General features: G+C 43.6%; 1 protein-coding gene across 4 annotated transcripts in view; it reads right to left on the bottom strand.

The window, feature by feature from the left end:
- wrn (WRN RecQ like helicase) overlaps positions 1-27,666 on the bottom strand; it is a 146,088-nt gene that overhangs the window by 55,699 nt on the left and 62,723 nt on the right. For all 4 annotated transcript variants that reach the window (XM_072495402.1, XM_072495404.1, XM_072495401.1 and 1 more), the window contains 10 exons: positions 25,231-25,299; positions 23,739-23,821; positions 20,634-20,740; positions 13,548-13,735; positions 13,260-13,434; positions 10,312-10,493; positions 8,433-8,534; positions 4,663-4,755; positions 3,194-3,335; positions 742-912 (listed from right to left, as the gene is read on the bottom strand). In XM_072495402.1, coding sequence (XP_072351503.1) covers positions 742-912; positions 3,194-3,335; positions 4,663-4,755; positions 8,433-8,534; positions 10,312-10,493; positions 13,260-13,434; positions 13,548-13,735; positions 20,634-20,740; positions 23,739-23,821; positions 25,231-25,299 — 1,312 coding nt within the window. The remainder of the gene's footprint in view (positions 1-741; positions 913-3,193; positions 3,336-4,662; positions 4,756-8,432; positions 8,535-10,311; positions 10,494-13,259; positions 13,435-13,547; positions 13,736-20,633; positions 20,741-23,738; positions 23,822-25,230; positions 25,300-27,666) is intronic.

Here is a 27,666-nt window from a genome sequence, read left to right as displayed (position 1 = left end):
TTGTGTTTATGCAATGTTTTTCTGCGAAAATTACCTACATTACGACAGTGATTTCAAAAATACATTATTGGTTGTCGAGCACTTTAGGAAGTCCCATGATCATGGAAGTTGCTATATAAATGCAAGTCTTCCTTTTTTGCATTTTGCTCAGCAACATCTGTTGACCTTGAAAATGGAAGATAAATTATTTTGGGAACACACTTTTGATATAAAGGAGAAGTTACTGACTATAGAAGGTAAGAGCAGTGGTAAACATACGAAAAGAAGCAAAAGGTTGATATGAACTTAAAAACAGCTACTGATAACTGAAATTCAATGTTGCCATTTGATGAAATAATGGACAGTTCTCCTTGGAAAAGATAGCAGAGTTCCCTCAGAAGGATACAAGAAATGCAAGAATTATTTTTGGAAAAAATGACTTTGAACGGGATTGAGAGCTGAAGTACACGTTCCAGTTGCCAGGGAACCAAATACAAACACTTACAAGTACAAACATTGGTTCATCTCTGTAGAATGGGCATAGTTAATCAATTTGGCTTCAGCATATGCTGTCAAATCCACATCTTCGATACAAACCAGCTCTGTGAATTTTACATAACATCCATTCGGAAAGTACGGCATTTCCCTCTTTCACCACCAGATTGAACATAGAACATTGCACAAAGCGTATTTGAATAATTTTTAACAACTCCGCTTCCTTTGCAGTGTTCCTCGCACAAATATGAAATATATCATGCTGACCTTCATAGTCAAAGTGCTTTTGGTGGCAAATTTATTAAAGCTGGGATTTTCCTGCAGGAAGCCCTCACTAATGAGCTGCTGACCCAAGGCCTTCCACCAGGTTTCAGGATGGTTCTTTCCACTGCCAAACAGATGGTGATTACGATGTCTTTCTGGCAAACGCTGAGAGTGCTGCGAGCATAAGGAAAGTATGTTCATCATTCATCAAACAAGCCAAACACTCAATATCCCAATTACTCCTACACACATGACATATTAGTTTACCACTGTCAGGATTCTTAGCTTTCTAAATAGACACAAAGTACAAAAGCAAAGATGTTACGCCAAACCTTTAGAAATCACTAGTTGGGCCTCAGCTGGAGTAGTGTCCCCAATTCTGGGCATCACAACTTATAAAAGGTCAGGACCTCGGAGGCAGCGAAGGTCAGATTTACGAGAATGGAACCAGGGATGAGGGGCTTCAGTGATGTGGTGCGACCGCGATGTTAAAGGGAAAATTAATAAAGGTGCGTACAAATTATGATGGGTTTTAATAGATTAAAGAGAAACAGCTTCCACTGTAGGATGATTGGTAACCACAGGGCATATATAACTAGCAAAATAACCTGAAGGGATATCAGGGGACTTTTATTTTTAAGTAATCAATCGTTGTGATACAAAATGCACTGCTGAGAAGGGTGGTGCAAGCAGATTCAATAATCACTTTCAAATTGGAATTGGATATTTACTTGAAAAAGAAACATTTTCAGGGCTCCAGGGAAAGAGCAGAGGAATGGGACTAATTGGATAGCTTTCAAAGAGCCAGGGCAGACTTGTTGGGTTGAGCACCCTCCTTCCGTGCTCTATCATTCTACATCTTGTTAAAAGTCTGCTAAAATCATATACAACATTAGTGAAAATAACAAACTCAGAGATGTTTTACTTAAATTCGATTTGAAACAGCATATACGTTCACACAAGGTATTCCTATAGGTAACATGAAATCTCATCCATCCAACTTTCCAACCTTCCACTCATGCTCCACAAATGTATTTATGTTGCTGGTGTTGAGATTATCATCAATTTTTGCATCCAAAAAGATACCCCCTTGAATCACAATGTAACAGGTCAAAGTAACGTCACCTGTCCACAGGTATTGTAAATTATGAAATTAAAATTTTGGCTGCCCAGTGCCACAAAATATTAGGTCACCAAAAAAAGTGCCACAACTGTCAGAGATGCACGTTCACTCACAATGCTGCTGTGGGAAAGGAAGCAAAATCAAACAACAGTCAAGAGATCCTTGGGATGTCATCGCACACTTGTTATTACCACCAGCATTATCGAAGGCTTGGGAGGTCATCCATCTGCAATCCTGCCCAGGTGCAGTATGTGGCCTTGGGGTGGGTAGGGTGGCACAGTGGTTAGTGCTGCTGCTTCACAGCTCCAGGGACCCGGGTTCAATTTCGGCCTCGGGTGACTGTGTGGAATTTGCACTTTCTCCCCGTGTCTGCGTGGGTTTCCTCCGGGTGCTCCGGTTTCCTCCCACAGTCCAAAGGTATGCAGGTTAGGTGGATTGGCCATGCTAAATTGTTCCGTAGTGTCCAAAAGGTTAGGTGGGGTTACTGGATTACGGGGGAGGGTTGAAGCGTAGGCGTAAATGGGGTGGTCTTTCCAAGGGCTAGTGCAGACTCGATCATCCGAATGGACTCCTTCTGCACTGTGATTCTATGATTCTATGAGATACAGCAGAGGCACTGTGGAAAAACTTTGGTCATGTACAGAATGGCTGTGTAAAGTCAATATGTGAAGCACAGAGCTGTGGTCCAATAACAACGGGCCTGCACTTGTAATCCCTGTCTCACATTGAGAGGACTGTTACTGGTATACGCAGCTGCTAGCCAGTATTATGATAGGCTGAATCTTGGAAAATAAATTCTAGCACCTGTGTCAAAGTTGGAGTGACTTTTAACTGCAAATCATTTTTCTCTTTTCCAGTAACATTATATCTAACACACGTATTGAAAATCTGACATCTGCATGCATTTTTCTGTCAATTTTCCTCATACAAAATTTCTATATTGACATTTATAATAGAATCCATGTAAACTAGCCACATGTAATAAAACTTCCCTGCCTGTGGCACTGCACAAGGAGAAGGTTGTAGTCATAGTACTTGGGTAGTTTCCATTATAAGTGTGACACAGAAATAAATAATGGAAAACTAAAAATAAAGACAAAATATCTCGGCAGGATGGAATCACATCTGCATAATCTGGTGTCATAATCTTGCTTTATTTGACTTGATCATGACACCAGAAGTGAAATGCTACAAGACATCAAGAAATAGAAATAAACAACAGTTGCCATAGGTTGGGAAACAAGTTAATTGGAGGCAAATATGAAAAATCACCTTGGGATTTGACATATACAATTTTTTTTGTACATTTGATTTTAATGGCAACAGACTTACAGATCCTCGCAAGAACAAAACAGGGACACCAATTCCAAATCTTTCTCCTAAAACACAGACTGCAGATAGCAATTGATACACTTCTTTTCCAAAATCTTGCATCTCATTTTCCGTGTCATCTGCAGAAATGCGGCTACCAATTCTACAGCAGAAAACAAGGAAAATTTTAAATTATTATAGAATGTATAGCAAACCAAAAAACAACAATGCAATCTTTTTTGCTTCTATTTTAGGGTGGGGTCATTAGATCCCAACTGCCCTTATATTTATAATCTATTTTGCTAAAATGTTGCATCTATATAGCACCTAGTATGTTCTTGAGCTATCCTAAATACTCCGAACTAATGAATCACTTTAGAAGTGCAGTCACTTTTACATCACAAAATTCAGCAGTCAATCTGTGGTAAGCAGGATCAAGCAAGTATTAAGATGAATAACTAGCTGTTTTGTTTCTTGATGGGTTGAGTCGGGGGTTGAACACTGGTCAAAACACCAGAAGAAGTTCTCACTCTTTGTTGAATGGTGCCATAGAATCTTTTAGTACTAGTACTGTTTGAAATCCAGGTCTCAGGGCCACTGTTTAAAAAAAGTGAAAGGTAGTCCATTTAGTACAGAGATGAGGAGAAATATTAACAACTCAGAGGGTTGAGTGTGTTTGGAACTCTCTTCCTCAAAAGGTAGCGGAATGCTTTTAAGGCAGAAGCAGATAGATTCTTGATAATCAAGGGGGTGAATAGTCATTGGAGGTAGGCAGGAAAGTGGAGCTGAGGTTACAATCAGATCAACCATTGTCCCATTGAATGTTAGGGCAGGCTTGCAGGGCCGAGGGCCTACTGCATTCATATGTTCTCCACTCACCTGAACCACTATTACTTATATAATCATCTCAACTCATGGAATGCTGCCTATTCAGATAGCCATCCAATACACAGTTAGAATTTCAGATCACAGATCTGTTTTAAAATATCCTTATTGTTTTTTCTGTTTTTACAGCATTGTTGGCATAATTCTCCAATGTAAAAGCGTAGCAGCTGCTGTAGGGCATTATAAATAGATTTACTTTGGATAGTGAATTGCATATTGTACTGCACGTTATGTACTGCAGCTTCGTTCTTCCCTCTTCTCCCAGTTAAATCTTTCAAAACATTATGGAACTTGTACATTTAATATAAATGGTCTCCACGGGTCACATACCATATCATCGAATACCTTCTTGTTAATATTAGTGATAAAGAAGGGAATTATTAACAAAACCATGACTAGCACTTCTTTTAAACAGATGCATAGAATTTCATACAATGTCTACCGGTACAAGGGACTCAACAGGATGGATTATAAAACACAGCTACAATGGGAAACATGTTTTTGATCTCTAGGAAGCCTGACAGCTCACAAATTATATTTATTCCCAAAATGACATTTCAATCATTGATCTAACTACATCTGTGATCCCCAGCTCAATCACTTACCTTAATCTACAATTGTCACAACATCTATCAGTCCCAATGATCCCAAGGGTAGCCTTCCTGAGCTGTTCATCTTCAAAATGGGACAGGATAATACTGTGGGAATGGAAAATCTGTAGTCACTTAGCATCAAGAGAGCATTTATAAGTTGAGGTTTTGTACCTGAATGTTCAGGTGGCAAATATTTTTCAATTCAAAGCTGAATATAGGTTCAGAAAGGGAATATTGTTTTACTGTGGAAGAGAAAATGAATGAGCATCATCATGTTCATCAGCAAAGTGACAGAAAGGGCTTTCGGCAGTGCTGTCAAGCAGCACTTACTCAACAATAAGCTGCTCGCTGACGCGCAGTTTAGGTTCTGCCAGGGCCACTCAGCTCCTGACCTCATTCCAACCTTGGTTCAAACATGGACAAAAGAGCTGAACTCAAGAGGTGATGCGAGAGTGTCTGGCCTTGCCATCCAGGCAGCATTTGACCAAATATGGCATCAATAAGCCCTAGCAAAACTGGTGTTAATGGGAATCAGGGAGAAATCTCTCCACTGGTTGGAGTCATATCTAGCGAGTACAAAGGAAGATGATTGTGGTCATTGGAGGTCAATCATCTCAATCCAGAACATCAATGCAGGGGTTCCTCAGGGTACTGTCCTAGACCCAGCCATTAGCAGCTATTTTTTCAAGGCCATCATAAGGTCAGAAGTGGGTATGTTCACTAATGATTGCACAATGTTCAATACCATTCATGACTCCTCAGATCTGACGCACTCTGCGCCCATGTGCAGCAAGACTTGGATAACATTCAGGCTTGGGCTGATAAGTGGCAAGTAACATTCATGCCGCACAAGTGCCAAGCAATGACCATCTCCAACAGGGGACAATCCAACCATCTTCCCTTGATATTCATCGCTGAACACCACTGAATCCCCAATATCAACATCCTTGGGATTGCCATTGAGCAGAAACTTAGCCATACAAGTACTGGGGCTACATGAGGTCATGGGAAATCGGCAGAGAATAAATAACCTCCTGGTTCGCCAGAGCCTGTCCACCATATGTAAGGCACAAGTCAGGAATGTGATGGAATACTCTCCACTTGCCTGAACGAGTGCAGCTGCAAAAACACCCAACAAGCTCAATAACATTCAGGACAAAGCATTCCGTTAGATTGGCACCCCATGCACCATCCCAAGCACCCACATCCTCCACCACTGATGCAGCAGTGTACACCATCTACAAGATGCACTGCAGCAACTCACACCAAGGTTGGTTCCTTCAACAGCACCTTCCAAACCCACGATCTCTACAACTAGAAGGACATTATCTGCAAGTTCATGTCCAAGCCACACACCATCCTGAGGAGAGGGAGATGGAGATGCGGAGAGGTTTGGAATCCCTACAGTGCAGGAGGCCATTCAGCCCATCGAGTCTACACCGACTCTCTGAAAGAGCAACCTTCATAGGCCCACATCCCCGCCCTATCCAACTGACATGCACATCTTTGGATACGAAGGGACAATTTACCATGGCTAATCCATCTAACCCGCACACATTTGGACTGTGAGAGGAAACAGGAACACCAGAGGAAATCCACGCAGGCACGGGGAGAAAGTGCAAACTCCACACAGACAATCACCCAAGGACGGAATTAAACCCAGGTCCCTCATGCTGTGAGGCAGCAGAACTAACCACTGTGCCACCATACTGCCACCAGGAGCAAAATCCAGAGTTTAAGGGCCAGGTGGCTGAAGACTCGGCTGCTCACACTGGGGCAAAAGAACTGGGGGATGCACAAGAGCTCAGAGTTGGAGGAACGCAGATTTAGTGGAAGATTAAATGGCTGAAGGAGGTTACGTAGCTAGGGAATTTTCAAATAGAGGTGTTGGTGGACTGTTAGTCAAAGTAGCACAGCAAGCAGAGGTTGATGGTAGAGAAGAACTTGGTGCAAATTAGGGTTTAGACAGCAAAGTGTTCGATTAGCTTAGGTTTACGGACAGTTAAATATGGGACAGTATTAGGATAGTTAAATATAGAGGTCGCAAAAGCAGGAATGGTAAGGAGCAGATAAGCTGAGGCAGGATCAGAGTCAATTAGTGAGAGGCAGCACGGTTTTGTGAAGGGGAGGTCGTGTCTCACTAACTTGATCGAGTTTTTCGAGGAGGTCACTAAGATGATTGATGCAGGTAGGGCAGTAGATGTTGTCTATATGGACTTCAGTAAGGCCTTTGACAAGGTCCCTCATGGTAGACTAGTACAAAAGGTGAAGTCACACGGGATCAGGGGTGAACTGGCAAGGTGGATACAGAACTGGCTAGGCCATAGAAGGCAGAGGGTAGCAATGGAGGGATGCTTTTCTAATTGGAGGGCTGTGACCAGTGGTGTTCCACAGGGATCAGTGCTGGGACCTTTGCTCTTTGTAGTATATATAAATGATTTGGAGGAAAATGTAACTGGTCTGATTAGTAAGTTTGCAGACGACACAAAGGTTGGTGGAATTGCGGATAGCGATGAGGACTGTCTGAGGATACAGCAGGATTTAGATTGTCTGGAGACTTGGGCGGAGAGATGGCAGATGGAGTTTAACCTGGACAAATGTGAGGTAATGCATTTTGGAAGGGCTAATGCAGGTAGGGAATATACAGTGAATGGTAGAACCCTCAGGAGTATTGAAAGTCAAAGAGATCTAGGAGTACAGGTCCACAGATCACTGAAAGGGGCTACACAGGTGGAGAAGGTAGTCAAGAAGGCATACGGCATGCTTGCCTTCATTGGCCGGGGCATTGAGTATAAGAATTGGCAAGTCATGTTGCAGCTGTATAGAACCTTAGTTAGGCCACACTTGGAGTATAGTGTTCAATTCTGGTCGCCACACTACCAGAAGGATGTGGAGGCTTTAGAGAGGGTGCAGAAGAGATTTACCAGAATGTTGCCTGGTATGGAGGGCATAAGCTATGAGGAGCGATTGAATAAACTCGGTTTGTTCTCACTGGAACGAAGGAGGTTGAGGGGCGACCTGATAGAGGTATACAAAATTATGAGGGGCATAGACAGAGTGGATAGTCAGAGGCTTTTCCCCAGGGTAGAGGGGTCAATTACTAGGGGGCATAGGTTTAAGGTGAGAGGGGCAAAGTTTAGAGTAGATGTACGAGGCAAGTTTTTTACGCAGAGGGTAGTGGGTGCCTGGAACTCACTACCGGAGGAGGTAGTGGAGGCAGGGACGATAGGGACATTTAAGGGGCATCTTGACAAATATATGAATAGGATGGGAATAGAAGGATACGGACCCAGGAAGTGTAGAAGATTGTAGTTTAGTCGGGCAGTATGGTCGGCACGGGCTTGGAGGGCCGAAGGGCCTGTTCCTGTGCTGTACATTTCTTTGTTCTTTGTTCTTTGTTCAATGTTACAGGGGTGGAAAGTAGCCAGTCTTTCTGAAGGGGTCAAAAAGAAAGTTGAGGTTGTAAAAGTCAAGTCCAGCCTGAGATACTGGGCATAGAAGGGAATGGAATTGGTTATGAGGGAACAGGGTTTGTGGCATGAGCAGAAAACAATGGCTTTTGTCTTCAAAAGACAGGGCCTTAGCTCAATTTTATGTTCAAAGGATAGCATTTTGAAGACTGCACTGAAGTGTCAGCCTTTATTACGTGTTCAAGTCCTGACACAGAACTTGAGCCCATGACATTCTGACTCAGAGATGAGAGTGCCATAAACTGAGCCGAGCTGGCACTGACTGGCATGGAAAATGGATTAAACGATGACTAATTGGAACTAAACGCTTACTTTCTTCTGCACTTGGGTGATGTAAGGTATTTCTTTATTTTTTCCATCATCTTAATTTTGTAGGCACGGAACTTTGGGCTTTTAATCTCACTCAGCAGCCGCCTGAAGAAGAAACAGTGACTGCATCGATTACAGTGTACACACTTGTTACTTTCTCAATAGACATGCATGTTTTTGACCAAATTTGGATAAATTATTTCACGCCCTTCAACTTTGATCCCCCTTGGCTGTACACCATTCCCTGGGAGAGTAAACCATGCCAATATGGTAGCAATGCCAACCACTGGATGGTATGCAACACTGCATTTAGCATGATGTGAAGATGCCGGTGTTGGACTGGGCTGAGAACAGTAAGAAGTCTTACAACACCAGATTAAAGTCCAACAGGTTTGTTTCAAGTCACTAGCTTTCGGAGCACTGCTCCTCCCTCAGGTCATTCACCTGAGGAAGGAGCAGTGCTCCAAAAGCTAGTGATTTGAAACAAACCTGTTGGACTTCAATCTGGTGTTGTAAGACTTCTTACTGTGCATTTAGCATGACTTACTTTCTGAATGTGTTTCCCTCCCTATAGTTAAGCCTTGGCTTGGTCAGTACACCCCAAAAGTGCTGTTAAGAACGGAAACTTAGTCACAACCCATTGCTTCAAAGCAGTGTGCAAGGCTCCATTGTGCTATGCCATCTTGCTATCCACACACACAGGTAAGTTTTTGATTGAACCAAGAGCCTTTTCTATTCTCCTCTAAATAATGCTGCACATCTGATGTACACAGATTTCCAAGAATAATTGTTTTCATACGTTCACATTAGTTTTGCATCCGTAAAAATATTAACTTCAATATCTAAAAACCCCTCAAAGTTGCACTACTAAGCAAAATAGAACAGAAGGTTGCAGCCGTACAAATCTTTGTTAAATTTACTGATCTTAGTCAGTGTAGCAATGGGGCACTGCAACTTAATGGGGGGTTTCTAATTCTGAACCTAACCCCTTGCCGGAAAGGGGTGCATGGAAAGACATGGGTAGGTTTGAGCTCAGCGATGATGCCTTCCAATGTCAAATAACCTCACAGCACTCCCTGTCTGGATTCACTGATAATGACTTTGTGTTACCAGAAGGTTGCTGGTGCCTGTGGAGCCATTCATAGAACAAGAGTCAGCACCTTCGGAATCACAAGTGACTATTCCCCCAAGAAAATATCAAAACATGTAGAAGGATTATTTAGTTAACTATACTTCTCGCTCCACAGATGCTGCCAGACCTGCTGAGCTTATCGAGTATTTTTTGATTTTATTTCAGATTTCCAGCATCCGCTTATTAAAATATGTACAGGGTTTATGGTTTAAATAATAAATTTAAGAATTAATTCACAAGTCCTGTTTATAGACATGAATGTTACCTAATCTTCTACTGGTAAGAATAATGTGATTTTAGAGATAACGATTTGAACTAAAGCCTATGTCACAAAATTACATTTAACAGAGATAATATAGGGCATCATTCTGAGGCTGGAGTTTGGAATGCACTGCTACACCAACAGAGGAGAAGGTATGTGGGGGGGGCAATGAGTGGAAGAGGGAAGAATTGATTAGAATTTCATACTGCAGCTATTCCATAGTTTTGAGTGAGGAAAGTCAAAAGTGCTTGGGATCAGAAGCTATTTAATTTTACTCGAATTGAAGTCTTCAATAGCTGTTTATTCCATTAGAAAAGTGAGAAAGTACAAAATGCTTTACAACATTAATAATAGCCTCGTTAAACAGAAATGTGGCTGGGTGAAACAAAACCACCCCCCTACCATATACAGTGAAGATTCTATTCTGCCAATAAACAAATGCCACCTATTGATCCGGATGAAAACAGAGCGACAGTAGGCTTTTGTACCTGTTTAACATCATGTCTGCAGGAGACCACAGGACGTGGCAAGCACTGGGCAAACCATCTCGCCCAGCCCTCCCAATCTCTTGATAGTAGGATTCCATTTCTTTAGGTGCTCCATAATGAATGACTTTACGAATGTCAGGCTTGTTAATTCCCATGCCAAAAGCAACAGTAGCTACCACACACTAGCAGAAAAAGAGTTTGGTTGAAAAGGTGAATCACGCAATTAGAACTACATGTGACCTATGTATAAATAATTAACTAGAACAGAAAACGACATATTCGAACAATAATGGCCCATAAATTGTTGCCAAGGCAATGGTGAGGGTAATAGCCCTCAATGTAATTTATATCCAAATGCTGCAGGAAATTCAGGCAAGGGCAGATGCAAGATTAGACGCATAAATTTAAAAGTTACTGTCCAAGATGTCTGTCTGACTCACCATTGAAATGGATTGGATGGCGTCAAGTTGCTGTATGTGCATGGTAGATGCCTATTAAACTAGCAGAGAGTTAGGTCTTGTCCATATTAGTCTCAGTATCCATTTGATGCCACGGTAAAGCTTATTTACTGCCAGTCAACCCCTCTAGCTCCGAAAATTAACTTTTTAAAGTCTCATTCATCCAAGACGAATTGTTGGGAGATTTTGGAAATTTCAAATCTAACATTGAATTTATTTTTCTTTAACTTTTCCCGTTCTATATTTTTCACTCTTGTCTCTAATATTTCTTTCACTCTCACTATTTCTCCTATACATGATTTGCCATTGAATTCACCCACTCTGACTTCCTTCTTAGTCCATATGCCATTTCCCAGTCACAGTTGCTTTCCCTGTTAACTCAGGTTCCAGATTCCCAGTTTTCCTTAGCTTGATATTAACAGCTCCCACGTTCGGGAACGTGCAACATATACATTTTAAAAACCTACATGTTCAAGACCAAGTTTAACTGATGACAGACATGGTCAATGCCAAAACAAATGATAGCCCAGTATCATAACTTCATGCTAGCATCAAAGTTTTATTCAATTGTGACCACTTCAAATTTGTGAAGTTGAAGGTGAATGGATGAAACATTAGGTTACGAGTACTCTTCTCCCCATACCTCCATTTTAACTAGTTTTAATTTTAACTTCTTCAGGTCCAGTTACCCAGTACCCAGGAAACTAGGCTAATGAAAGGCGACAAGGGGGACATGTGACGAGCCTTCATAGCACTTCTTGTGGACGAGCAGGAGCAGGCAGGATCGTCCCCCTCCATCCACTTTGTTTTCCAGTCTAGCAAATAGCCAGTCTGTGAATCTAGCTTGGTGTTGGATGGGTAACCTACTGGATAACTTAAAACTGGACCAGCCATAACGTTTGGCGGGGCCTTCAAGAAAAAACTTACTTTTAAGGACTTTGTTCTGCAAATCCTCCCCCTCCACCACCTCTCCACACCAACCATGCTCTCTTCCCCACTCCGAATTTTAATCTGGCCTATTTTAAGATTACACAAGAAAAGAGATAAAAACAAGAAATGCTGGAAATACTCAGGAAGTCAGGTTGCATCTGTGCAGAGATGAACACAGTTAACATTTCAGGTCAATGAAATTTCAGGTCACAATTCTGAAACGTTGGGCCAAATATTCCACTCTTCTCCCGAAAACCCGCAACCTCCTCCCATTCCCACAGAAGTTTTGACTGTGAGGCGCAGGTGGACAAGATTCAGTTCAGCTGCCTCCATAGGCAGGCCCGAGGCAGGGAAGAAGTGACCAGGTGTTGAGGTGGGCTGGTCAGAAGGCCAGGCTTTAATGCTCCAGGACATCAGTCCCATACTCTACATGGTTCTTAGGCCCCATAGCCCTCATCCACCCTCTCACCTACACTATCTATCCCCCCATAGCTCCATGCATCCTTCATGTCCCCCATATCCCCTTGCCCTTCCATTCTCCCATGCCCCCTCATATCACCTCTATTCCTCCTTTTCCCTTCAATCTCTCCCCTCCCCCCCCATACTTGTTCCATCCCACTACATCCATTCCACCAAATACACCAGGTACAGAACAAATGAATCATAGATAAGTCTTTGAAATACTCCTGAAACTGATACAATAAGCAAAGAGACTTTGAAATGTATTCCAAGAATGTGTTAGAACAGATGAGCTGGCATTTGCTTTTCCAGATGGCCTCATTATGAATGGAAGGCAGAGCACCATGGATGGCTAATGCACTCAGCTTACCAGGGCTCAACCTGCAGGCTTTGTTTGATTGGCATTTTCATTACTTGTTATACATTGTTTGATGTGATTTTTCAATGCCTGCGCATTTATTTATTCAGGATTATATCTTGTATATAAGTGCAATGTCGACATTGATACTGGCTGTGGCTGAGTAACACTTCTATGAGGTTGTAAGCTGAGCAGCTTTGTCTCAAAGTAGATTTTTAAAGCATCTTTTGTTTATAGTATCAGTTTGAGGAGAAACTCGATTTTTCTCTCCGCAGATGCAGTCTGACGTGTTACGGTGAACAACTAAGAAACACCCTGGCTCTTTGGGTTTTTTCTACTTTCTCCAAATTAGTTTATTTTTGTTGATATCCATAGCATTCAGGTGTTGGTAGCTGCTGGGCAGCACTTTCATTTTGGAAACTGAAGAGCAAGCATCTGGTGCAGCAAAAATAAGGCTCGCCTGACTCCCCTTGCCAGCAAAGCAAAGCAAATCTCCCTCTACTCTCCAGCATTGTGTCTTCATCTGACCTCCAGATCATCATTCTCTACACAACTCTATTACTATTGGCAATTCCACTCAAGTCATTTTTTAATTAACATTAACGCTCAAACAAAAAAGTATATAAAATCATCAATACTGATAAACTGAAAATAGGGACCAAAATTCATCTTTACACGCCAAGTACAATCCATTGTGGCAACAGCCCGAATAATTTAAATAAAGTGATTAAATTGTTTCAGACCTGAATTTCGTCCCTCATGAACTTATGATGGACGTCTCTCCTGGCTTTGATGCCCATGCCTGCGTGGTACGTGCCGCAAGCAATATTCATCCGTGCCAACTCTGCAGCCACTACTTCGGTGTTTTTTCTGGAGGGGCAGTAAACTATAGTGGGGCCTTCAAACTCAAACGTGAACCTGCCATTCGAGGCAAAACATATATGTTCAGAATGTTAAAGACTATACTGCTTGCGAAATAGAATAGATTGTGTAATTTTCCACATAGCTGATAAACTCAAGTCAATACGTACTTGTCCCTTTTAATTAAAAATGGCTTCAAATCTCGCTGGATGTCTGCAGATTTACGGTCAACTTCTAAATATAAATTTGGTCGATCAAAAGTAGTACAGACAACCTGAGGATTCTTCAGCTTCAGACTCTCTATGATGTCACTTCTAATTGAAGGGCTGGCAGTGGCAGTTAAGGCAACAACTGGAGTCTAGTACCAAGAAGTGATCACGTTAACAGCAAAACAAAAGTCCCATTTAAACAATAACATTCATTTTCATTCTTCAGATGTGGGTGTCACAGTCGAGGCAGCATTTATTGTTAATTCCGAGGGCCCCCCCCAACCCCCCACCCCGAGTGCACTGAGGTAACCACACACTGTGGGATGGAGTCACAGCAGGGCAGACCAGGTAACGGCGAGGGCTCCCTTCCTTGGACTACATCAGGGGATTAATTGTATTTTGGTCACTTTCTTTATGCTTGCAAGTCCACAGTTTTATAACTTGCCATGGTAGGATTCAAACTTAATCACATGGCTGCTGGTGCAACACCATAACCATGAGCCTAGTCGACCCAGTTCCGATTAACAAAATCAAAATCCAATTCTGGAATGTAAAGTAATCATTTGCTTTTGAAAGTTCCAAATTCTTCTTTAAAAATCACCTAAACTTTCCTCCAATGCACTCCAAACATCCAATGAACTCTTCCTATGACTATCAATTCATTGTGCAAACACCCTATGGACTTGAAATACAAAACTGTAATAATTTACGATGATGTGGAGATGCCGGCGTTGGACTGGGGTGAGCACAGTAAGAAGTCTTACAACACCAGGTTGAAGTCCAACAGGTTTGTTTCAAATCACTAGCTTTCAGAGCACTGCTCCTTCCTCAGGTGAATGAAGAGGTAGGTTCCAGAAACATTTATATAGACAAAGTCAAAGATGCAAGACGATACTTTGAATGCGAGCAGTTGCAGGTAATTAAGTCTTTACAGAGCCAGAGAGAGGGGTAACCCCAGGTTAAAGAGGTGTGAATTCTCTCAAGCCAGGACAGTTGGTAGGATTTCGCAAACCCAGGCCAGATGGTGGGGGGTGAATGTAATGCAACATGAATCCAAGGTCCCGGTTGAGGCCGTACTCATGTGTGTGGAACTTGGTTTCTGCTTTGCGATTAGTGGGGGTATGGGGATGACCTTGGCAAGATGTTCATCTTCATCGATGACGTGTCTTCTTCGCAGCCTTCAACACATCACGGCAATCTCTTCAAGACGTGCCAGATTATCAACATGGGTACCACCATTACACATGAGAACACCACCCACCAGGTACGCGGTACATACTCGTGAAACTCGACCATCATGGTTTACCTCGTACGCTGTAGGAAAGGATGTCCCGAAGCTTGCTACATTGGCGAGGCCATGCAGTCCCTGCGACAACGGATGAACGGACATTGGGCTACAATCACGAGGAATGTTCCCTTCCAGTCGGGGAACACTTCAGCAGTCAAGGGCATTCAGCCTCTGATCTTTGGGTAAGCGTTCTCCAAGGCGGCCTTCAGGACGCACGACAACGCAGAATCGCAGAGCAGAAACCTATAGCCAAGTTCGGCACACATGAGTACGGCCTCAACCGGGACCTTGGATTCATGTCGCATTACATTCATCCCCAACCATCTGGCCTAGGCTTGCGAAATCCTACCAACTGATCTGGCTTGAGACAATTCACACCTCTTTAACCTGGGGTTACCCCTCTCTCTGGCTCTGTAAAGGCTTAATTACGTTTGTGGCGAACAGTCAACTGATTTTTTTTCTCACCACACCTGATCTTCTTTCCAATGATGTTCATAGAGCAATCGTTCAAAAATAATTTTGGAGATTCGTCTTCTAGTCTCACTGTCACCACCACTTGCTTTGAGATTAAAAATGTTGGTGATATTTTCCAAGTCAAACGGAAAATAAAAACTAGCGCGGTGCAGAACGCGCTGCCAATTTACTTCAAGCATGTTTTTATGTGGACCTCCGGAGGTGGCCATTAGCTGACCGGTCTCACGCAAGGTGGCTCCTGCTTGGAGTGTTGTTTTTTGTGCAAAAAGTGCAAAGTGAGAGGAGGATGTTGGTTTCTCCCCCAGTCTGGAATGTCAGCGGGTTATCACATCTGGCTAAAGTCAATAAGAGCCCTAAGCTCAGGGGTTGGAGGACACGTGTGCCCAGCACTAACAGAGAAAATGGCGGAGGGGGATGGGTCGTCGTCAGCCACCCTGTCTGTGGAGCAGTTGATGGACTTTATCAAGCAGGTGTTTCGGCAACAGCGTAAAGAGATGCAGGAGGACGGTCCAGGGCAATTGGGGGAGCAGTAACCCCTCTTCACATGACTTTGGATCGGGTGGCGAAGCGTCAGGAGTCTCAAAGTGCGACGATCAGAGAGAGGTGGAAAGGACGGTATCAGATCATGCCTGACCGGATCGTGTCACTGGAGGCAGGGATGGCGATGCTGGGGGAGGCCTGTAAGGTGCTGAGGGCAATGGTGGACAACTAGGAGAATCGGTCCAGGCGGCAGAAATTACGAATTGTAGGTCTGCCAGAGGGTACCACGGGCTACGTTTCGAAGATGTTTGAGCAGCTGATTAAGGCGGGAGTCTTCGAGAAGGCCCCGGATGTGGATAGTGCCCTTAAGTCACTACGGCAGAGGCCAAGAGCCGGGGAGCCGCCGCAGGCGGTGACTATCGTATGCACAAGTTCCGGGAGGAGGAGAAGTTTTTGAGGTGGCTGAAGACAATTCAAGACTAGCTGGGAGGGGAATCGGATGCGGACTTACCACGACATAGGTGCCCATCTGACCAAATGGAGGGCAGGGACGAATAAGGCCAAGGCGACGCTCTTTCGGAGCAAAATCCAGCTTGGGGTGTTGTACCCAGCCAAACTTTGGGTGACTTATAAGGGCAGGAAACATTACTTTACAACGCCAGAGGAGGTAGACAACTTTGTCAAGGAGTATGGGTTGGGGAGGGCTAATGTTGGGAATGTTTTCTGTTTTACGGCTTTTTATGTACACACAAGTTTTGTAACTGATACAGGTTGAGCATCCCTTTCCTTTGGCGGGGGGGGGGGGCGGGCTCGTGATGTGGTGATTGGGGTCTTGGCGGGGGCGTCAGTTATCCTAGTTAATGTATCTGCACCCAATCGGGATAATGCGGACTTTGTTCAGAAGCTGTTACCGTCCATCTCATCAGCTGGTAATGGGGGGAGGGGTGACTTTATTTGTGTTTGGCCCTCGGGTGGATAAGTCTATCCCCAAGTCAATGGTCAGGTGGAGGATAGCAAAGGAGCTGGGGTATTTATGGATCAGATGGGGGGATGGATCCATGGAGATTTAGGCATCCGGGAGAGAGGAAGTATTTCTTCTTCTCCCATGTACATCGGGTATACTCCCGTATTGATTTTTTGTGGTGGGGAAGTCGGTGCTGTCGGGGGCCGTGGGGGCAGAATACGCAGCAAGAGTACTTTAGACCCATACACCACATTATGTGGACGTGAGGTTCGAAACAGGTTGGGCACAGAGGCCAGGGTGGAGGTTTGATTCAGTACTCCTGGCAGATAAAACGTTCTGTGGGAAGGTGACATTGGCGATAAAGAACTATGTGGAACTTAATCAGAACAGGGAGGTTTCCGCCACCACATTTGTGGAAGGCATTGAAGGCGATGGTCCGGGGGGTGGTCAATTCTTATACGGCCCACAGGCACAAAGTTGAGAGGGAGCAGAGGCAAAGGTTGCTGGATGCTACAGTGGATCGGAGGTACTCGATGTCTCCAAATATGAAGCTGTTGGTGGAAAGGTAGAAACTGCAGTGGCAGGTTGACCTATTGACGACAGGGAAGGCGGTGGGTCAGCTTTGCCGCTCAAGGGGGGTTCAGTACGAATATGGGGAGAAGGCTAGTCGGCTGCTAGCTATCAGTTGAGGCAGCAGGTGGCTGCTCAGGAGATTGTGCAGCTGAGAGGTAGGGGGAGGTGGTGACGATGCCAGAAAAAACAAATGAGACACCCGAGGCCTTTTATCGGGGGCTGCATAGATCTGAGCTCCGGGGGGAGGACACGGACATGGGGCAATTTTTGGATGGGTTGGTGTTTCTGGAGGTGGGGAATGGGAAGACAGGGACTGGAGGCGCCATTGGGGTTGCAGGAGATAATGGAGTGTGTGGAATTGAGGCAATTGGGGAAGGTACCAAGGCTTTCCAGTAGAATTTTATAAACAGCTTTTGGCAGAGTTAGCGTCCCATCTCCTGGATATGTATAATGAATCTTTGACAAGGGGGAAACTGCCCGCCACACTTGCACAAACTTCTATTTCGTTGATCCCAAAGAAGGATAAAGACCTGACAGAGTGTGGGTCTCACAGGCCCATCTCCCATCTGAATACAAATGTGAAGTTATTGGCGAAGGTACTGGCGAGGCAGTTGGAAGGGTCTGAGCTGGATGTGGTCTCGGAGACCGGGCAGGGTTTAAGGGTTCAAACAACATCAGAAGGCTGTTATACATTTCAAACCCCCTGGAATGTGTGGGAATAATAATGTCCCTTCTGGGGAAGTTCGGTGCATTTTCTGGGTATAAACTGAACGCAGCGAAAAGTGAGGTATTTCCGGTGAATGCCGAGGGGAGAAGTGTGAATCTGGGAGCCCTGCCATGCAAGGTGGCCAGGATAAGGTTTTGGTATCTGGGTATTCAAGTGTCCCATGATTGGGCCACAATGCATAAATGGAATCTGCCAGTCTGGTAAAGGGGGTGAAAGGAGATTTGAAGAGGTGAAGGGCCCTGTCACTGGCAGGGAGGCTTCAGACCGTGAAGATGAACGTTTTGCTGAAGGTTTTATTTATTTTTCAGTCGCTTCCAATATTCCTTTCAAGGCGTTTTTCTGGAGAGTGATAAATTAATTTAAGAATTTGTTTGGGCAGGCAAGACACTTAGGATTCGGAAGACGTTTTTGTAGAGAGGGTGGCGGGTGATGGGGTTGGCACCCCCAGACCTTTTTAAAAAAAATTTATAGTACCCAATTTATTTATTCTAATTAAGGGCAATTTAGTGTGGCCAATGTACCTACTCTGCACATCTTTAGTTTGTGGGGGCGAAGCCCACGCAAACACGGGGAGAATGTGCAAACTCCTCACGGGCAGTGACCCAGAGCCAGGGTCGAATTTGGGACCTCAGCGCCGTGAGGTAGCAATGCTACCTACTGCGCCACCGTGCTGCCGTGGCACCCCCAAACCTGTTGTACTATTACTGGGCAGCAAACATGGAGCAGGTGAGCCACTGGTGGGAAGAGGGGGGTCAGAATGGGTGCAGCTGGAAGAGGCCACAAAGCTTGAGAGCCCTGGCGACGGTCCCGCTTCCGTTTTCTCCGGGTAGGTACACTAGCAGTCCCGTCATTGTGTCAGCTCTTTGATATAGGACGTATGTTGGCATTGACCTCAATATATGGGAACACAGGTGTATACCAGGAGGGATGGATGCTATGTACAGGAGTTGGTATAGGGAACGGTTAGAACGAGTTAGGGACCTGTTCATAGAGGTGGGGGTTCGCGAGGCTGGAGGAATTGCAGTGGAAGTTCGAGTTGCCAAAGGGGAGCAAATTTAGATATTTTTAAGGCCGGGATTTTGCATGTAAAGATCTGCCCTCTTTCCCTCAACTGCCAAAGCATACACTGTCAGGTAAGTTATTAATTTCAGATGAGCTGGGGGAGTAGTTGGATTGGGAATATTTATGGCTGGTTTTTTTAGACAGAGAATGCAATCCAGGGGAAGGGATAAGGCATAAATGGGAGGAGGAACTAGGGAATGGGTTTGGGTGGAAGGCCTGGAGTGAAATAACGCACCGGATAAATTTGACCACATCCTGACCAAGGATGAGCCTTATACAGTTCAAGGAGATGCATAGGGTTCATATGACTCGGGCCTGTATGAATGGGTTCTTCCTGAAAGTGGAGGATGTATGCAAGAGATGTGTGAGGGGGCTGGTAAGTCACACTCATATTTTTTGGTGGTGCACAAAGTTGGGGGGTTTCTAAGCAGCGATTTTCAAGACTCTGTTCCGTGGTGAGGATGTCCCCATGCCCTTTGGTGGCGATTTGTGGTGTTTCAGATCTGCCGGAAGGGAAGGGGGTCGATGTTGTGTCCTTTGCCTCTCGGATTGCCCGGCGGTGAATCTTATTGAGTTGGGAGGTTGGGGGTGCTGCTGGGGGTCTTGGCGTGGATGGGGGATTTGTATGAATTTTTACGATTGAAGAAGATCAAGTTTGCTCTCAGGGGGTGGGAAGAGGGGTTTTATGTCAAGTGGAGGCTCTTATTTGGGGATCTATTTGTCACCAGCGAATGGGGAAGGGGGTGTGGAGGAGATTGGAGGGAAAGGGGTGTTGGGGTAGTTTAGGGGAGCAAAAGGGGGAAAATTGACAAACTGAATCAAAGCTTGGCAAGGCAACTACTCGGCCCAAGACTGTAAGAAACTACAAGCACAAGCACAGTCCAAAATGCAAAACCGCCTCCCATCCAATGACTCTGTCTACACCTCTCACTGCCTGGGGAAAGCAGGCAGCATAATCAAAGACCCCTCCCATCCGCAGTATTCTCTCTTCCAACCTCTTCCATCAGGCAGAAGATACAAAAGTCTGAGAACATGCACTAACAGATTCAAAAACGGCTTCTTCCCTGCTGATACCAGACTCCTGAACGGCCCTCTTATGGACTGAACTGATCTCTCTACGCAACTTCTCTACTGTTGTAGCACCATACTCCGTGCATCACCCGATGTCTATGTATTTACATTGTATATCTATCGTATGCCCTATGTTTTTCATGTATGGTACAATCTGACTGGACTAGATGCAGAACAATACTTTTCACTGAACCTCGGTACATGTGACAATAAATCTAAATATGATTGTATCATAAGCATTCCCAAGTCTATTACAATAATCATTCCAATTTGTACATGAACAGCTGTATCAAAGTATCAAATTACTTTATATCTAAGCAATAACTTGTGTTACTACTTACTTACTATAATTTCTTGAGGGAAAAATGCTATAAATATTTTTTTGGCAAAGGTATTTTATCAATTCACCTGTGGCAGAAAACTTTTTAAAACTCCCAGTTTTCTGTATGAATTTCTGAAATCATGTCCCCACTCGGAGATGCAGTGAGCCTCATCCACAGCAACAAGGGTGATGCCTGCAGCAAATCAAAACGACAAATATGTTGAACTGCTTCTACTTGGGCAATATTTAATTATTAACTCTCACCAGTGGGCATCTCTGCAAATTAGTTGTTGGTCAAAAGAACAAGTTACTTCTGTTTCCACCCTATGATCCTTCCCAGGATGAGAGGACAGGTCGAGAAATGTTCCCAGACTAGTAGTAATTCCATTCTTTGGCGTACCGATTGAAAGTTCACAAAATTGGGTTGGGGGTGGCTGGTCCCTTTAAGTAATTTGCTTGGCATGCCCATGAGAGAGCTTCTGAATGACTCTCTACAGTAATATCATTAAAGATCAGCAACCATCTCTTGGAAAACCTCATGTGGTCCAAAGTTCTAATATTCTGTAGACATCGGAACTTTGTGCACCAACATATCATATTGGTATGCCACTAATCCTCATCTGCCTGACCTTAAATGGTGGTAAATATTTTTTTTTAACAATAACTGGATCTTGGGAATCTAAAATTGTGTTGATTTCAACATTTAACCTTCTTAATCAGTATAGCATACCATCCTGGAGTATATACATTGTAAACACTGCACAAAAAACAAAGCAGCATTAAAAAGAAACATTTTAGATCACTCAAGGCATTCTCATATCAGTTACGATGAATAAATTATTGGGACGAAACATACATTCTTACCCTCTGTAATGCTTTATTCGAAGTAATGAACGTTAGTTTGGTGAGGAGGTAAGCATTTCTAAGCATAGTGGGCGGGATTCTCTCAGCCCGGAGTCGGGCCGGAGAATCGCCGCGACCGGCGCGAATCGCGCCACGCCGCCCCGACGCGATCCTCCGCAGAGCGGGGAATCGGCGCCATTGGCAACGGCATGGTCGGCGCGCCGCTGGTCGAGGGTCGCCCTACGCAGACCCCCACCAATTCTCAGCCCGGGATGGGCCGAGCGGCCATAATTAAAACCCGAGTCCTGCCCGCGCCGCCCACGTGTGGTCTTACCCGGCGGGACCTCGGCATGGAAGGGTTCAGGGGCGGCCTGTGGTGGGGGAGGGGGGGGTCTGACCCCAGGGGGGGGGTCTGACCCCAGGGGGGGGGCCTTTGCTGTGGCCTGGCCCGCAATCGGCGCCCACCGATCGGCGGGCCGGCCTCTCAGAGTGGGGGCCTTTCTTCCGTGCCGGCCCCTTTAGCCCTACGCCATGTTGCGCCGGAGAAGGGAGCAACTGCGCATGCCCGCGTTGGCGCTGGAGCCACTGCACATGCGAGCATTGGCGCCCGTGCCACTGCGTATGCGCGGATCCCGCGGCGCCCAGTTGACGCCGGGATCAGCAGCTGGAGCGGTGAGGGTCGCTCTAGTGCCACGCTGGCCCCCTGTAGGGACCAGAATTGCTGATCCTAAGGCCATGCTGACAACGTCGAGAAACGCGACGCCGTTTATGACGGCGTCAACACTTAGCCTCAGGATCAGAGAATCCCGCCCAGTTATGAATAAGTGATGGTACATCAGAATTGGAAGGAATAAAATACCATCAAACCAGAAAAGGGTCAGTTATGACGGCGTCAACACTTAGCCTCAGGATCAGAGAATCCCGCCCAGTTATGAATAAATGATAGTACATCAGAATTGTAAGGAATTTAAAATATCATCAAACCAGAGAAGGGTCAGTTAGAAAACAATTACTATGGACCAATATTTCCATTGGTGACTGCATTATACATTGTGAAAATTATGCGGAATAAAAATCTGATATTGACTCTTGATCATAAAAGCCTGTTCCCTGGTTTTCAATTCAAAACAAGTACAACCCAATCCATTTTGATGCCCTCAATCGTATGCCAGACCTGAAGTGATTCTGTTGATCCACAGAAGTATCAAAGGACTAATCCTTGACATTTCTGGGATCAATTGAATATAGACACCCCCAAGATCAAAACGAAGCTGGCATCTCACACTGAAGCTGATTAGCTCCCGAAATAAGCCCTCAAAAGATCTAAAAAGTGGGTCATCATAAATTGGGTATATATACTTTGAAAAGAAAACTTTTGCAGGATTGTGAAGAAATAATTCAAGGGAGCAAATAATGGGATACTGTCTCAAAGAGCTGGACACACAGTGGGGTAGCTGGTCTTCCTCTTGGCTGTCTAATATCATGATCTCATCACAACTTCATTTGAGTGCTGCATGTAATTTTATTTTCCCCATCAACTATGGTTGGGTGGTGTATGACTAGTTCTAATATATTAAAAATCTTACATCTGCTGCATTTTCTGTTGCTGTGTTCTTGTCACACATTTTCCATTAATCTTTTTGTCACCATTTAAGGAAAGTTCCAATGTAAACTTGCCTTAATATAATTACACATTTGTGTTATTGGTGGCATTTTGTGATGCGTGTTTTGAGTTCCCCATCGCTCAGCCTGTACTGCAGAGAAACTCCTACAATACGGCCAACTCTCCACTTCCTAAACTGCCATATGTTTTTCTATTTAACTATAACGAAGAATATACTATCAAAGCACATAAAAATAAGGACCAGAAGTACAACTTTCAAATGGGAACCACATTATGTCTGGGCAACTCGGTCCAGTTATTCTCCATTTTCCTTCCCGACGTCATTTTGTTCTGAGCTACTTCTGAAAGAGCCTATTTATGAAAGGCCCATCAGGAAATACATGTGCTCAGTGCATCCAGGGTAGACCCCACAATTTAATAATGTTGATTTGTGACCGTTGTCCCATTGCAATAACCAAGTGAAGAATTTGCCAATATAGATGCCTGAAATCAAAACTTTATGTTAATTCATAGCCCACATGGAGAGGAGCATCAGTCACTCATGATGACGGGTCAGTAATAACATTTGACATTGAGTCACAACACACCTTTAACAGATTTCATAAACGTGTCTGAACTGCAGGACACACAATGAAACAACCATAAGATCTCTTAAAAAAATTAATTTATCCTCTTTTAGTTGTGCACATTGAAAACTCATGAAAGGAATTAAGTTGCACCTTACCCACACTGTCATCAAGTTTCTTGATTAACGAAATAGATCCCGAACAGAATTCAGGAGTCATGTAAATAACTTTGAAATGACCCCTATAGATTAAAACAGAAGGAGTCATTTTACAACACTCTTTCCCCACAATGTGAAGCCCAAGTACAATTACAAAAAGTCTACTACAATCAACCTGTAAACGCTTTCAGTAATGTCTACTGGTATTTTGTAATTTGGTAACAAACTTCAGCAATTTTCATCATGACAAAGTGCTCTTCCGCCTTATGCTACTTTTTGATATGATACATTTGATTGCAGAATTTTTATAGTGTTACCAGTGCATGGGAGCTTCCTTTATCATTTGTTTTGCTCAGCTCGTTTCATTATTTTACTGCAACATTAACTTAATACTTAAATGAAAGCATTCAGAATATCTTTACATTTTCTTTTCTATTTGGGAAAAAGTACCAGAAGAGAGATGAAGATAATTTTATCTTGTGCAGCAAGTTATGATCGAGGATACACTGCCTGGAAGAAGAGATACCTGGACAGGAGATGATTCAGTGGTAACTTTCAAAAGTTGAAATGGAAAAAGTTTCAGGTCTATGGAGAAAGCACAAGGGGAACTAGACTAATTGCTCAGCTCTTTCAAAGAGCTAGCAAAAGCACAATGAGACAAATGCTTCCTCCTATGGTGCAGGACATTCGGAAATAGGTTAACCTTTCTTGCAATCATTGCACAAAAGCTCAGTTCACACTTATCTTGGGAGTTTTGGAACTATGATCTAGTTTGCAAAACGACAAAGATAACAACCAAGGAATGCACACATCACACATGCCAGAGGCGTTTTGATTATGCCTAATTCAAATCACATCTGCAAACAGTTTTATATCCCGACTGCAGAGAGGCAGCCACATTTATGGATTTCAAGCATTTATTGACAATGTCGTATGAATTGATTGCGTGCTTTTCCAAGTAGGAAATTCAAAATTTGTGGCTCACAAGAACAAGTGTGTCAAATGCTGATGCCTATTTTTTAGAAAGGAGCCTGGTTATTTGATTCTTCTCAAGTCAAACTTCAAGGAACTGATGCAGAACTAATTTTAAAGCAACAAGTAACATGCATGCAGGTCTTTTTAAAAGGAAAAACAAGCATTCAAAACAGGAAAAGCCACAAGATGTACATACTGCATCAGCTTATCATCCCCTTCTTACTGTTATTATTTACACAGATGCCACCTTCACATCACAAATTTACATAAATTATGAACATTTTAATGTCTTCAAAAGTTAGATGTACTAACAAAAGATTAGACTTGACAATCATTTCAATTTCTAATCAATGCTGAGATTTTGTACAGAGCTTAATTTTTCTAAAAGGCTGAACAACGTCAGATGTTCAAATCTCCACATATCATCCAAGGATGAAAAGAAAAACTAGCTGGTGTTGTTTTCCCTTCCGTTTAATTTCACAAGCAGCACATTAAAATTCACTGGCAGCATACTTACTTTGTCAGTTCATGGGAAAGATTTTTCGACTGCGAAGAACCAAGGAAACAAGCTGCTATGTTGGACATGCTACAAAAGAACATCAGATACGGGGATAGTGAGCCATTTTGTTGCATTAATGCAGTTTATTCAGTTGGCTTCATCATCAAGTAGAAGCAATGACTGTAGATGACAAATGCTGACAACTGGTGTAGTTAATGCCTCTGTCATACTACAGTGTTGCCTCTGATGGCAAGCCTGTACCTAAACAACTTGACAAGGCTGGTCAAACGATATTGTAAATGTTCCTGGAATTAAAATTAATTCCATTTTTCCTTACACCTCTGTGAAAAACCTATTTACAAGTTTAAAAGAAGATGTAAAACAAGCTATTTTTCCTGATGTTTCAGAGCAAAACTGATGGCAACAGCATCTATAAACGCAATTGGAACTGGTGACATTTCTAGTCAGGGTGTTATTTTGGGTGCAGAAAGCTACTTTGCTCCCATGTGGGCATTGTGCGGGTGCATTATCATTACTAACTTGTAATTATATAGCACCTTTGAAGTAGTAAAGCTTCACAGGTCACTTTGCAGGTGTGTAGCTGAAGGCACAGCCACCAATGGTGGGGCAATGAAAATTAGGGATGCCAGAATTGGAGGAGCACAGATATCTTAGAGGGGTGAAGAAGGTCAGAGATAGAGGGGCGAGGCCATGAAGCGATTTGAAAACAATAAGACAATCAAAATCAAGGTGCTGCCAGATGGGGAGCCAATGTAGATAACGGGTAAAGAGGTAATGGGTGAACGGGACTTGGTGCAAGTTGGGGCAGAGGCAGCAGAGTACTGAATGAACAAGTCACTTCTATCGTTTTGGAGTATTTCACAATTTCCATGATTGCTAAATCTGCCCCGCAGTACAAAGTATAAACACAAAATAAAGCAAACAATAATTACATTAATGGGATATCAACAAAGATATATTTGGTATTTATTGATATCTCATTTTAAATTAGAAAGAAGCTGCATTGTCTTGTTAGAGTGAACGAAGTGAGAATTTGTGGTAATAATTTGCAACAGCATAGCATATAAATTACCATATTTTCCAGACAGTTTGATAGTCTGCTGCATTTATTTCAATAATATGTTTTTGGAGAGCTAACCAGAAAATATAGTCATAACACTTGCATCATTATACATCAGTACTGAAAAGGTTATCATTTTGAATATTGCTTAAACTATCATGCACTTTAAAAAGGAATAACAGCTCACATTATTCTAGATGTGATTTCTCTATTCAGTCCCCCATCCTACCCCTTCACAGTCCCCCAAAAGTCGATCTAACTGTAACTCCCTCCTCTTACCCACTGACACACACTGTTCTTTGGGGACATTATCTGCAAGCACTAGATCCCCTTCCAGAGGTATACTGACACATAAAGCCCCATCTCTGCACCACCTCTCTTAAACCAATGGTGATATCCATGCTAGCAACCTGCTTATCTGACATCAAGCCGTGGCCCACTTTCAATTTCCTCCTCAGCATTGAAGCCATATAAACTGAAGTCATTTGCCCCCAACAAAATCTTCTCTCTTGCTGTTGGCTACAGGTCCTTTCCCATCTACTCAGTCAAAGTGAACCAGGTGGATGTGAAACTTTGGAATTTTGTTCTGGAGATTCAAAGCCCACATTCCATCCATCACCGATAGTGCTTATTTTATCCTTTGACGTTGCGTTCTTCCAATACTATCTCGGTCCCTCTGCCACTGACCAGGTTTTGATTACCTCTACATGCACGGTGACACACCAGGGACCCTGGTTCAATTCCGGCCTCGGGTGGCTGTGTGTGTGGAGTTTGCACTTTTTCCCCGTATCTGCGTGTTTCCTCCGGGTGCTCGGTAACCTCCCACAGTCCAAAGAGTGCAAGTTAGGTAAATTGGTCATGCTGAATTGCCCCTTAGTGTCCAAAAATGTGTAGATTACGAGGATAGGGCAGGGTAGAGGACCCAGATGGAGTACTCTTTCAGAGGGTTGGTGCAGAGTCGATGGGCTGAATGGCCTCCTTCTGAACTGTAGGGACTCTATGACTCTAGACTAAATTATTCTCATTGCCTCCTTGCCAGTCTCCCACTCTCCACAAATTATTTTGAAACTCTGTTTCACACCAGTCCCCGCTTCCTTCTTAACTTCTGTTGACTTCTTATCCACACTTCAAATTCTTCAATGACCTCACCCATCCTCCTTTCCCCAAACTTACCTCACTTGCTCCTTTCACTCCCCTGATTCTAACCTGCGTCTTCCTCCCTTTGGCTCACCATGTCAACCTTAACGAGATCTCTGTTACAGCATTGCAAACAGTATTGGACACTAAACAATGGGAGGAATGTTGAGCCTTTTGAGCGCTACAGCAAAGATTCACCAGGATGCTGTCAGACATGAGGGAATTCATAAAGCAAA

The sequence above is a fragment of the Scyliorhinus torazame genome, chromosome 3 (assembly GCF_047496885.1).
Source record: "Scyliorhinus torazame isolate Kashiwa2021f chromosome 3, sScyTor2.1, whole genome shotgun sequence".
In the NCBI taxonomy this organism is placed as follows: domain Eukaryota; kingdom Metazoa; phylum Chordata; class Chondrichthyes; order Carcharhiniformes; family Scyliorhinidae; genus Scyliorhinus; species Scyliorhinus torazame.
This window is presented reverse-complemented; position numbering and strand designations above follow the sequence as displayed.